General features: G+C 42.8%; 1 protein-coding gene across 1 annotated transcript; it reads right to left on the bottom strand.

Moving 5' to 3' along the window:
* Positions 1–2,848: 2,848 nt before the first annotated feature.
* LOC127768547 (polygalacturonase-like) lies at positions 2,849–5,500 on the bottom strand. Its single transcript, XM_052294151.1, is given in 8 exon segments — positions 2,849–3,139; positions 3,226–3,342; positions 3,821–3,929; positions 4,149–4,230; positions 4,340–4,547; positions 4,621–4,641; positions 4,746–5,135; positions 5,255–5,500. Coding segments are annotated over 8 exon segments (1,398 nt in total). The 3' UTR covers positions 2,849–2,914.
* Positions 5,501–13,333: the final 7,833 nt, after the last annotated feature.

Genomic DNA, 13,333 nt, shown 5'->3' with positions numbered 1-13,333 from the left:
GCAGTGCATCTGGATATGCATGTGATCTGATACAGATGCTAGTAAACACAAGAATACTGTAATTAACTTACATGTGTTTAAGGACTAAGGGTGAGTTTGAGAGGAGGGGAAAAGAGAAGATTGGGAAGATACGCAAAACGAGGTGAGCTATTAGTACATAATTAATTGAGTATAAACTATTTGAAACTTCAAAAATAGATTAATATGATTTTTTAAAGCAACTTTCATATAGAAAATTTTTTGCAAAAAACACACCGTTTAATAGTTCGGGAAGCGTGCGCGCGGAAAATGAAACAAACTAACTCACAAACTCCTCCTGCCGAACGCTCCCTAAGATCACCTTTTTCATGCAACTTAGTACTACCAATGTTTGTTTGGCACTCGACAGTCATAGCAATGAAGTCATTGTACGTTGGCATAACAATTCATCTGCCCAAATAGTACGGTGCCATTTACTGGTACTAGGAACGAAGTTCAGAGCAACGACAACGAAGGCCGACATTAATTCGCCGGACTCATGTCATGCAACCGGCTGTGTTTAGTTTATAGTATGCCAAAAAAATTTTTAAAGCATACGTACACACATTTAAAGTATTAAATGTAGACTAATAATAAAATAAATTATAGATTCCGCATGTAAACTGCGAGACGAATTTATTAAGCCTAATTAATCCGTCATTAGCAAATATTTACTATAGCATCACATTGTTAAATCATGGTATAATTAAGCTCAAAAGATTCGTCTCACAATTTACATGCAAACTGTGCAATTGGTTTTTTTCGTCCACATTTAATGCTTCATGCATGTGTCTAAACATTTGATGTGACGGAAAAGTTGGAAGTTTGACGAAATTTTTTTGAATCTAAACACCTACTCTCTCCGTCCCGAAAAAACGAACCTAGTATTGATGTGACATATTCTACTACAATGAATTTAGATAGAGATATATCTAGATTTGTTTAAGTTGGTTTTTTATGGGACAGAGTAAGTCCCCAACAACCACATACGCTGATAAGCAGCCAACACCTTGGAACTCAAACCCACACCTTGGAGCCATAGCTGCGCGCAATGGAACAGGAATACGCGCCGGCGCGACCAACCTCCGACACCAAGGCCGGTACTACAGAGCTAGCTCGAGTCAGGCATTGTGGTCTACTACTAGGAGAGGAGCTACCGGCCGTGCGCGACGCGACCGCGCCATCGCGGCGCGACGCCCGGGCATAGCACTAACTGCCCGCGTGTCACGCGGCCACGCACCGCACGCAGGGGGGCAGCAAGCGAGGCCGCTCGCAGCAGAGTAACTTCCCGGCGGCGACGCTTGGAGCCGCGTGAGTCGTTAGGCGCGGGCGCGCGGCAGCCGCGACCCGCGCGCCTGGTACGCAGAAGCAGAGCAGAGGTGGGTGGGTGGCTGGCTGGCTGCCGTTATCTCGGGCGTGGGACCCCCTGCGCCGATTTTAAATCCGAGCCGCTGGTTCGAGTCCGGGCCGTAGTTGACGCGGCCGTTTTGCTTGGCCTCGTTCCACGCCCGCCTCGTCCCGTGTCTCGTATACTGCCTCGGGCTCCGCCGCCCGTTCATTCACCGCGTCTGCCACACGGGGCCCGCGCGCGTCAGCGGGTCGCTGTGCCCACTACTCGCTCCGTAAAAAAAAAAAACAAACCCTAGTTTCTGTGCCTAACGTTTGACCGTCCGTCTTATTTCAAAAAATTATGAAAAAAAATTAAAAAGACAAGTCACGCATAAAATATTAATCATGTTTGATCATCTAACAACAATGAAAATACAAATTATAAAAAAATTTCATATAAGACGGACAGTCAAAGTTGGATACGAAAATTATTACGGAGGGAGTATACCGCTTCGACACAGGTCCGTGCCATCTCGGTGCGCGGGCTAGGGCCACGGCAACCCCAAGGCCAAGTTCAAAACGGTCGCTGCGTGCGTGCGTCCGCGCGGTCTGTGACATGTGGGGGCGCACCCGAGCGAGCGGTGTAACGGGGTCGGTTGGCCTCTTGGAGTTGGAGGCATGTGGAGCAGCCGAAGCAGCAGCAGCAGCACGACGCAGGCTGCACTGCACTGCGGGCAGGAAGCGCAGGTTTGGTTTTGAATCGGCAGTGGGAGGCCGAGGATATGACAGCGGCGAGCTGGGGTCCCGGCTAATTGTACGTCCTGCGACACACAGGCGCAGCACGTATACGCACGCACAGCGACACACTACTCCAGACCAACCGAATTTGAAGTGCTGCTAGTGCTACGACGCTCGATCGAGAGTCGTTTTGGGACGCGACGACGGGTGCCACGTACGACAAACCAAGAGCGGATTGCGTTGGGATAAGGGGGATCATATCATAACTTAGCAAGTGGTCGCGCACCGTAAGCCCTAGTGTTGGAAGATGTAGGCGTACTTTATAAGCAAGAAATGCATGTGTTCAACTAGCACCTATCGGTACTTGTATCTACTAGAAAACTGAAATCTTAATACTAGGAGCAGCCCTTTATAAGCAAGAAATGCATATGTGCAAGGGCAACTATCACCTAGTAGTGTCAGTTTCATCTCATTTGTGCAAAACCACAAGCACTAGCTGTTTACAGGTCTAGTCACAGTGCGTACACATTCTCGGTTGTACACTAGTACTCCCTCCATCCTATAATATAGTAAATAGTTTTAGAGTTGAACACATTAAAAAGGTAGATGGAAGTGAGTGATGGAGGGTTGTGATTAGATTAGTAGTGGATATAGGTGGGGAAAGTGAATGGTGGAGGATTATGATTGGTTGGGAAGAGAATATTAGTGAAGAAGTTGTTATATTTTAAGATAAATTCTAAGAACTAAAAATTGTTATATTTTAGAATGGAGAGAGTACTATTTATCGAAAGAATGAATAATATTTCCGCTCTGCAGTACTACAGATACGCTACATTTCCGCTCTGCAATACGGGAAGTTATACCCCAACTCTACCACTCTAGCATTCATGTACGAACAAGAAACGTAGGATCCTTCTCCAACCAAAGAAACATCCTGCATCACTATGCCATCACAATGGACAGAGTTGCTGCAGACGAAGTTGATGGCGACTTTTGAAGAACTAGTTCCACGTATGTTCCTGTAGCGTATGTTATTTATGGCGACAGCTGATCCCTGCAAAATGTTTTACCAAACACTGTTAACTGGGGCTTGGCTGATCGGTCTCTAGAAGAAGAGACGGAGTTATTGTAGGATAGTACCTGTTCATGACATGGTGTCATGGAGTCACAGTAATTCTGATCGATAATCACCGGGTTAGTGACGTTGTGCATTGTTATATCTTGAAAGGTAATCCTTTCTGCATGGCCATCTCCTCCCTGTCAAAAGGATGATAAGAGGGGAAGCATAAATTGCAGGAACAAACATTTCAGCAGTTAGGCACAACATTTCTTATTTTCCAACAATACCACATTTCGCTTTTGGAACTACCTTTTCTATATGACCTATAGAAATATAGGAGTATATAGCACTATATAAGGAGAGTGGATTTATCTATATTAGATTACCTGTTATATGTACGAAATGCATTAGCAAGATACTACAATATTACAACTACAAGTACTGCTTATAACTAGTATAATTTCGTAGTACTACATTATATATTTAGCTGTTCTTGGATGTAGTTATAATTAAATTCATCTGTCAAGGCGTTGTTGAATTTGGAAATCAACGCCATCGCTCTTTTCTGGGAGCAGAAGGTTCAAGAGGGTGACTCTGAGAACAATGCTGTTTCAAATTCAGAATATTTCTCCAATTTTCCATCCAAGCCAATCCAGCAAGGTGGACGTGCATTACCTGCCAAGTTTTGATCCGCACACCGTTGGTAGTGCCCACCAGTGTAGCTTTCTCCACCAGCACGTCGGAAACATGGGCCCATGATTTGTTTGCTCCTAGACTACCAATGCTGCAACAGCGACCAATGCCAATAAAACATCAGAAAACCCTATCTACAGTCTACTGCATGTTTTTAATAAATTGATTATTACTGGAAACGACAAGTATGAAACGTGTAGCCCTGAATCCCAGCGTGGACCATTATACACCACAAATCCCAATTGTGTATGGAAATAGGCGAGTATAGAGAGAAAGATACAAGTTCAGAGTCTTACTAGAGATAACGTACCTTATGCCATGGCCTGGTCCACAAAATATCCCGGTTGCCCGTATAAACATAGAGCCGGTCACAATTGATATGCAGTCATCACCTACGCCAACTCACAACATAAAAGTACAACAGAGTGATGAACAACATTTGCAGATAAATAAAGTCATTTGTGATACATTCTGAAAATCTACATAAACAGCCATTGGTACCTGTGCTGATGATGCAGCCACTCATCAACACTTCCCTGCTATTGGATACGTGGATGCCGTCGGTGTTGGGGCTCCATCCTGGCGCCGTGATGAGCAGCCTCGAGACCAGCACTCTCCAGGAGTAGGCGATCACGACGTGCATCTGCATGCTGTCCCTGATCTGGAGGCCCTCCACGACCAGATGGTTGCACCTCCTGAAGTACAGCGCCTGCAGTTCGCCAGCTGAAACACATTGCTCATGCAATGCAAGTATGCAAAGATTTTCTGATCAAACAGGGTACCGTTGGGCCGGTGACGCATCTCTGATCCGTGGTTGAAAGAAAAGAAAAAATGGAGTTTTGTGAGTGAGCCAGGATCATGTCGAGGAAATGTTCATGAGAGGTAAGCGAGTGCAGTGGGCAAGTACCATGGATCTGTTGGTCTTGCAAGAGTTGATCCACCATTGGTGTCCATTGCCATTGAGCGTCCCGCCGCCGAGGACACGGAGGTGATCGATGTTGTCGAACGTGATCCATTCCTGCAGATCGAGATCGAGCCAAACCGATCGATTCGATGGAGCCTCCAGCGTCCCCCTTATCTGAACTCTGAAACGTCATGATCTGAACAGCAATGGAGGATTCATCCTGATGAGTAGTTGAACAGCAATCGGAGCACTCACCGTTGCAGTGATCGTGGTGGCTCTGCAGGGGCCATTGAAGCTTACAGGCATCAGGAGGTAGGTCTTCCCCTCCGGCACGAGGAGCACGGATGGGTAATCGGAGGAGTTGCAGGCCTCCTTCCAGGCCTGAAGAAACGCCTGTAACGCGCATCAGCCGCGTCAGGGAAGTTCAGAGAATTCTTGCCACACGGGGCAGCATTGCGGCAGAAATCTCGGGCAATTCGAGAGAGCAGAGCAGTTGGGGTGGTCTCGTTCACCTCCGTGTGGTCGCCGGCGTCGGCTCTCGCTCTGTAGTCGTCGACGTCGACGACCCTCGGCTGCGGCCCAGGGGTGAGCTCCAGCTGCTCGTCCATGACTGAACTTTCTGCTGCTGGGCCTTCAGCTTCAGGAGGGTACGTGCCGTCAGCGACGGGGAAGGCTTGTGCTGAATTGGTGTGAGCAAACACGTAGAGAAAGATTGATAGGGCAGAAATGGAGGCCAGATGAAGCTTCTTGGGACCCATATTGTAGCAGTAGCTAGAACTTAAGAGAGGAGAGATTAACCCAGTAATTTACTGATGATGGAGGAGAGGAAGGGACGAGCTAGCATACATGTTCTTGGTGAGGATCATCTGTCCATGACTCTTGCATTGCATGCCTGCCATGCAACTGACAGGTGGGGCCGATCTTATGTCACTAGTAGGGCGTTGGTCACTGCTCTTCCTATCCTCGTGGGGGGTCACCTGTCCGTCTTATGCGCTGTTTGGGAGAGCTTTTCCCAGCTGCAGCTTTTCTCAAAAACTGCTTCTGCTAGAAGCTGCTCCAAATAGTCCACAGCTTCTGAGAATCTGTAGTTACAGATTCTGAAAAATGAACTAAGAAGCCAGAAGCTGGGTTTCAGAGCTTTTCCAGATTCTCAGAAGCTGGCTATCAAACAATTGTTTCTCAGAATTTAAAGCTCCCCCAAACAGACCCTTACTATCTCACGGGGATACTGGTAAGGGTGGTGTTTGGATCTAGGGACTTAACTTTAGTCTCTGTATTTAGACACTAATTTAGAGTATTAAATATAGACTACTTACAAAACTAATTACATAAATGAAAGCTAATTTGCGAGACAAATTTTTTAAACCTAATTAATCTATAATTAGAGAATGTTTAATGTAGCATCACATAAACTAATCATGGATTAATTAGACTCAATAGATTCATCTCGCGAATTAGTCCAAGATTATGGATGAGTTTTATTAATAGTCTACAGTTAATATTTATAATTAGTGTCCAAACATCCGATGTGATAGGGATTTAAAAGTTTTAGTCCCATCTAAACAGGGTGAGATTAATTGAAATCAATATGTGCAGGCGTTTTTGTTTTGACGAATCTGCTTGGGATAATTAATTGGGTTTAGTGGAAATCATAAATTCTAGAGTTAGTAACCTTCCTGACCGTACATGATTCTTATAGTTCCGGTCTGTTTGACTGGGCATGTTGGAATTTGCCGCCCAAATAACTAGCACTGTCAGCTTTTGGGTGATCTAGCATGTTTAATTTCTTGAACATATTGTTTTATTTTTTTAAATGAAAATGATTTACATCTCTAGCATTAGGGGTGGATGGCGAGCCAACTCGGCTCGGCTCGGTCTAGCTCGTTAGGATAACGAGCCGGCTGGGCCGGCTCTTTATCCTAACGAGCTAGAAACCCAGCTTGGCTCGGCTCGTTTGAAAGCTCGAGCTGGCTTGTTAGGCTCGCGAGCCAAACCTGCACCTGTAGCTGCCGACGAGATTGGCCTCGTGCAACGGCGTGGATGCTGGTGCCGGCGATGGCGCAGAGTGGCGGGGGGTGGCATCGAGTTCCTTCGGTGGATGGTGGCTGAGGAGTGGTTGGATGCGGCGGTGGCACCGCTCCTTCGGTGGCGTGGCGACGGCGGCTGGCAGCTGGCTGGTGGCGCTTGGCGTCGGCGGCGCTTGGTGGCGCTTGGCTGGTGGCGGCTGGCGGCGGTGCTTGGCGACGACGCTTGGCGGTGGCGGCCGGCGGCGGCTGGCGAATGGTGGTGGTGGACTGGTGGCTAGTGGCGGGGAGGATGAGAACGAAAGAAGGGGATGGATTAGAATCGGCCACGCATGCCAGGCGCCAGATCGGGATCGAGGTCAAGGTCACTAGGGTTTTTTTGGCTGCTGAGTTGGGCTATTGGGTCTCCATTCTTTAAGGCCCACAGGCCACAGCTCATGTGCCCTGGCTCGTTAAGGCTCGCGAGCGGCTCGTGAGTCAGCTCGAGCTGGCTCGTTATCTCTAACGAGCTGAAATGCCAGCTCGGCTCGTTAGGAAAATCAAACGAGCCGAGCCGAGCGAGCTAACGAGCCACGAGCTTCCTGTCCAGCCCTATCTATCATCTCCAACAAACACATATCCAATAAGTTTTGTTGTTAAAAGTGACAAGGTATATCCTCGTAAAAATGACCACGCAGAATTAAAGCCAAGAAAAATGTGTACTCGGTACTCCCTCTGTTCCCCATTAGCATTTACTATATGACTTTAACTAGTTGGCACCCGCAATTTTGACAAATTGACCCTTTTAAAAAACTTATTTCAAGAATAAGCCGTGCCAAAAACTAATTTCAGAAATAGGTTGTGACCTCAGCGCCATTAAAATTGGCGCTGAGGTAGAACGTCTCAGCGCCACCACCGTTGGCGCTTTGTTTCACGAAACCACTAGGTACCAGAAGCTCAGCGCCATGTGTATTGGCGCTGATGTCAGTACTCAAATGTGCATGGGCCCCATTGAACAAAGAAGTGAACCTAGCCTGGTGGTATTCCCCTTTTTTTCCTTGTTTTTTCTTACCTATCCTTCTTAGCACATGAGATGCGTACTTTGTGGTTGGCCAGGATAAGCAAAGCCTACATCATCTAGGACTTGCCATTGAAAATAAACCTTTCTATTCGGCCATCAACAGCTCGGGTCCATTTAGCTTCGGTAACCAAATAGAAACTGATAGAGTTCTCCTGCCATTGAAAATAACCTTTCTATTCGGTCATCAACAGCTCGGGTCCATTTAGCTTCGGTAACCAAATAGAAACTGATAGAGTTCTCCGCGAAGGCTCACTGAATTCAGGTAAATCAATTCTGATTTGATCACTCGATCCATGGCATGGATCAGTCGGATAAACGCAGCAACGCGGATACATAAAGTATTATCCTTGCACAAGTAGCTGTATTAAATCCAAATAATCTTTACACGATTTCCAATAAAATAAGATTATCAATTAAAAGGATAAAAAAGTAATATACAGGAATAATTAAAAAAGAATTCCCGGAGAGGTAACTCCGGGAAGATACAATAAATTAAAATTAAGTGGTAGGAATCCTTGTTTTTTCTTACCTATCCTTCTTAATGCTGGTTGTATTAATGTGACTTGTGTATAAAATTTATTTTATGTTGAATTTGGAATAAACAAATTTGAGATCTTAAATTATAATTCCAAGTTTAAAAATAAAATGAGTTGTAAAAAGCACGTCAACATTCAAAAGAAAAATTATTAAAATGAGTGGGAGACAGGAATCGAACTCTTGCGCCTTGGCTAACAACTCTGTGACACTACCACTGGGCTATTCTACAGTTCCATTAGTCTTGGAGCTTCCACAAAATTTAAAGTATACGGAGGTCAGCGCCATACGCTATGTTGCTGAGTGCATATCACGTCGGATAAGATGTTAGCACCAATGGAAGTGGCGCTGAGACATTTTATCTTAGCGCTATTAGGATTGGCACTGAGGTCACGGCCTATTCTTAAAATTAGTTTTTGGTACGGTTTATGCTTGAAATAAGTTTTTTGAAAGGGTCAATTTGTCAAAATTGCGGAGTTGGCACCCCGCGCCTTGCCGTGGGATTTGCTAGTTTTATCGTCAAATAAAATCAATATTTTAAATGATTATATGTAACTCTATATATATACAAAATAAATGATAATATGGCTTTATATATAGCCTCTGTTATTATAATATAGTTCATGTTTTGTTTTTTTAAACGTCATTGTGTATTCTTGTGACATATGAAAATTATTTTCATGCACAATCTGGATATCGTCACAATTAGGTAGATTACACCTCATTGCTTTATCGCAAGCTTGTTTTAAAAATAGGTTTGGGTTACTGTATGTTATCCAATTGTTTATAAAAAACAAAACTCACATCTTATGTAATAATTTGAGTTGTATTTGAAAAAATGAGATAAGTTTGCATTATCTTTGAGGACTTGGGAGGAAAAAATATAGTATTTTGTGCAGAATGGCACGGATGATTATGAGTTAAAGGGAGGTGACTGGATGAATAATCAATGATTACATTAGATGGATGAGTAGTTTCTTGATCCAATGATTGATAACTCTATACTAATGCGATCCGATGGCTTAAAATTATTGATGATGTAGCTTCTTGTATGCTTTACTTTATAGGAGTAAATGTCTCTTAGTGGGTATCAACTATATAGGAAGATAGGATTTTGTAAATAATATAAGTATTTCTAAAATACTAATTGTTCTATCAAACGCCTCTTATTTATTTTTTTCCCATTTTACTCCTAACCACCTTCTGACTGCTCATTTAACTAGAGATACTATAGTTCTTGAACTTTAACTTTGCTAAATAATCTAGAAATGCTTATATTTGTTTGTGTTTCTTTATTTGCTCCTCTAATAACTCCATTAAGGCCGTGTTCGTTCTTCCTAGTTGGGAACCATTGTGCATTGCACGCAAAACGGAGCGACTCATTAGCGCATAATTAATTAAGTATTAGCTATTTTTTAAAAAAAGATTAATATGATTTTTTAAAGCAAATTTCGTGTAGAAAATTTTCTGCAAAAATGTACCGGTTTAACAGTTTAGAAAGTGTGCGCGCAAAAAGCGAGAGCGGGAGTGAATTGGGAAGCTGAAGAACACATCCTAACTATATATGCTTTAAATTCAGAGAAAATTTGAAAGAGCTTGAGGTGTACACTGATTCATAATAGAGCAACGCTTGGATAGCAAAAGAAAGGAGGGGGTGGTTTAAAATGGAAAGGGATCCTCTAACGTGAACTCCCCCGACGTGGTCACTGAAACGTAGGCTCATGAACAGTGGGACCCATATATCAATGACTACACGTCTCTTTAACTTTTTTTTTAGAAAATTACGTCTCTTTAACTTTACGTCAGAGGATACCAATCCATTCAAAACTATACAATTTGAAAAGCAATATTACCTTCCCTTAAACTAGACAGCTATGGATTATACATCAAGGATGCTCACACAAAAAATGTTAGCCTCTTTCATACTTCTCTCCCTCCTTTTTTTTTCTGCACTCTTATTTCTTCTCCATTCATCCTCGAGCCCTCGATCATCTTATTTATATTCCCATTAATCAAAATTAATGAAAAAGTTGCCCACATGACCAAAAAAAACCATCTTAAGGTTGATCACTGTCAGCAAAACCATCATTGAAAAAATAAGTTGTATTGATCATACCTATATGGCCTTGCAACCACCAGTCTGTAAAAACCAGATCAACTTTTAAAATTTTTAGTCTGAGTGTTGATGGATGGTTCAGAGTGTTTCTCTAAATAAAAATGGGGCTTACACTAACTAGTAATAATGTAGATTAACACATAGTGTTCATTTGTAACACCCCCCTTGGACTTGTTATTAGGATAGTGGCAGTGGCACTGCATGCTAGTACAAGCCTACAACACAGGTCCACATGAGAAAACATATGGAGACAAGCAGCAAGAGCCACTGATAAAATTAAAATTTCCCTTCCTATAGAGAGAAGCGCACATCTTCTCAGATACAGAAGATGACCGGATCATCGGAGAAAACAAATCCTGTATTTAGTCCAAACCAGAAGATGATTAGGTCTTGGTACTTTGGGGTTGGGTTACGTTTTGTGGGTTGCAAATTGCAGCTTGCTAGGACAGGTTCTTCCAATACAAAAAGAGGTTACTTTCTTGACGTGGACATAAAAGAGGTTTACTTAACAGAGATAACGCGACAATGAAATTGCTTTTCTGCCCAATTTTCTTCCGCCCCCTTGTTCGCTCATGCGTGCGGTGGATGTCACCTCGTTACTCCTTTTGGCGTTTTGTTGTTCCAAGTGCACGCGGTGTACCATGTATAGAGCCCACGAGATGATTAGATCCCTGAATAACATGGTAACAACAGAACTGCACAAGTGCAGTGTACAACACTAGATATCAGGACATGCTAAGTGGAAATGTTCACACTATTTAAGCAAACTACAGAAACACCTCCTACCTACCGACAAAATAAACATCAAGCTTTCGAACTCGAAGCTGTCAGTCCATCTTTAGCAAAGCATTACGCGCTTTCTCGCAATTCGTTTCCATGAGGATATTAACAGCGACTATCAACAAGCTTCTTCTGGAGTCTGGACGACTGTGCTTCACTGTCCGAGACATCGATCGAGTGTCCGTCGTCGTCGTCGTCGGTGGCGAGCTAGATTGGGCAGCACGAACGGTGCCGTTCACACCACTGACAGTACAATCTTCCATGGATTCATGCGCAAGCAGCCACTCGCCCATTGTTTTTTTCACACCACTGCCAGTGCCGGACTCTTTTCTTCCATGCATTGAGACCAAAAGTAGGCTGTGTTTAGATCCAAACTTGCAACTTTTTCCATCACATTAACATGTCATACACACACAACTTTTCAATTACATCGTACCAATTTCAACTCAAACTTTCAACTTTAAAAAGAACTAAACACAGCCGTAATCCTCAGATCAACTTATCAAAGGGCAATTCTTCCATAGTGCGTGCTCCTACCTAGCTAGGTGCACGTATGCCTCAACAAACAGCGAAAGAGAAATTGCAAAGGCGCGTGCACCCGGCCTCACTACCTACGCACCGGCGGCTGACTGACGCTTTTTCCCCGTACGCTCCGGTCGGCGTAACCTAACTTTCCCATTAAAAGTAAGTTGATTTCATTTTGACATGGAAAAAGTAATTAAGTAATAATGACATTATGTACTACTCCTCTGCACTAATCAAGTAGTACATTATCAGCTATGCAGCTAGAGAATGGTCGATCAATTCCTCTGCATATATCATGCAACTCTAGTAGAGTCGGTGACGGTGTCGTAGGATTTGCGCCTCTTGATCCATATGGTTCATCCATGATGATCGTGTCAAGGTTACGTTTTTGCTGGTTTCTGTTGACAACTAGATTTGGCCTCTACAGATAATATATATAGTACAGTGGGAAAGTGAAATCATTCCTCGAGGAGATATACTCTCGTTTCGTGCATGTCATCTAAATAGTTATAAAAAATATAAAAAAATTGGCAATATAGATTAATATGAAATATATCACTCCACAAACTTGCAAGTTTAAATTCAACTTCTACAAGTTGTAACAAAAATAACAAATATAGTTACGAATGTGCGATAACTATTTTCAGTTTAGTTTGTTATTTTTATTGCAACTTGTAGAAGTTGAATTTGATCTTACATGTTTGTGGAGTGATATATTTTGTATTAATCTATGTTGTCATTTTTTTTCAATTTTTTGATAACTATTTAGATGACATGCAAACAACGAGGGGATATCCCCTCGAGGGATGAAAATCCACATCCATTGTATAGTGTGATCAAATTGTGACGTAAATTATTCTTTTTCGCTGCGAGAGTGCGATATCCTTTGTAGACATGTCCAGTAAACCTTTCAATTCATCCACGAGATGTGTGGTTATCTTCAAATCAATCTAAATCGTACTAGAGGCTGGTCTGATCTTTAAATCGGCTCTGCTAGCCGGTTTAATCTCTAAAACCTAGTTTGATTTTGAGTTTTTTCTGTGGTTGGGCAACTCCGTTAACACCGTAATTTTTTAGGTAAGTTTGTATTGGCCAAAATGGATGCCAACAATTTGTGTCGTTGTTAGGTTTTCGGTCCATTTTAAAAAAATGGATCGACTCTTTTCTTCTACATCAAATTGCATAAACACCTTATCCTTTTTCTTAAAAAAATATGTTAATGAAGAAAAATCTCATGCCAATGTAAAGCAGGGCTTACAGAACTGAATCATCCAGAAAAACAAGACCACAACGGTTTTTTGTCTTCACGAAAAACATTTGTAAATTTTTGACTACTTTATTTTACAACCAAGGCAGAGGCAGATACATTTTTTTTATCGATTTTTGTCGTAAATCGTCCGTCTTTACTGCAAGAGTGCAATACTATTTATAGAGCCCGTAAACCTTCCAATTCGCCCACGAGATGGGTGTTTACCCCATATCAATCTAAATTGGATTAGAGGTTGGTTTTATCTTTAAGCCAGCTCCACTAGCCAGTTTAATCTAAACCCAT

Source organism: Oryza glaberrima, chromosome 3, assembly GCF_000147395.1.
Source record: "Oryza glaberrima chromosome 3, OglaRS2, whole genome shotgun sequence".
NCBI lineage: Eukaryota > Viridiplantae > Streptophyta > Magnoliopsida > Poales > Poaceae > Oryza > Oryza glaberrima.
The sequence above is the reverse complement of the archived record's forward strand: the minus strand, read 5'-3'. Positions and strand labels throughout refer to the sequence as shown.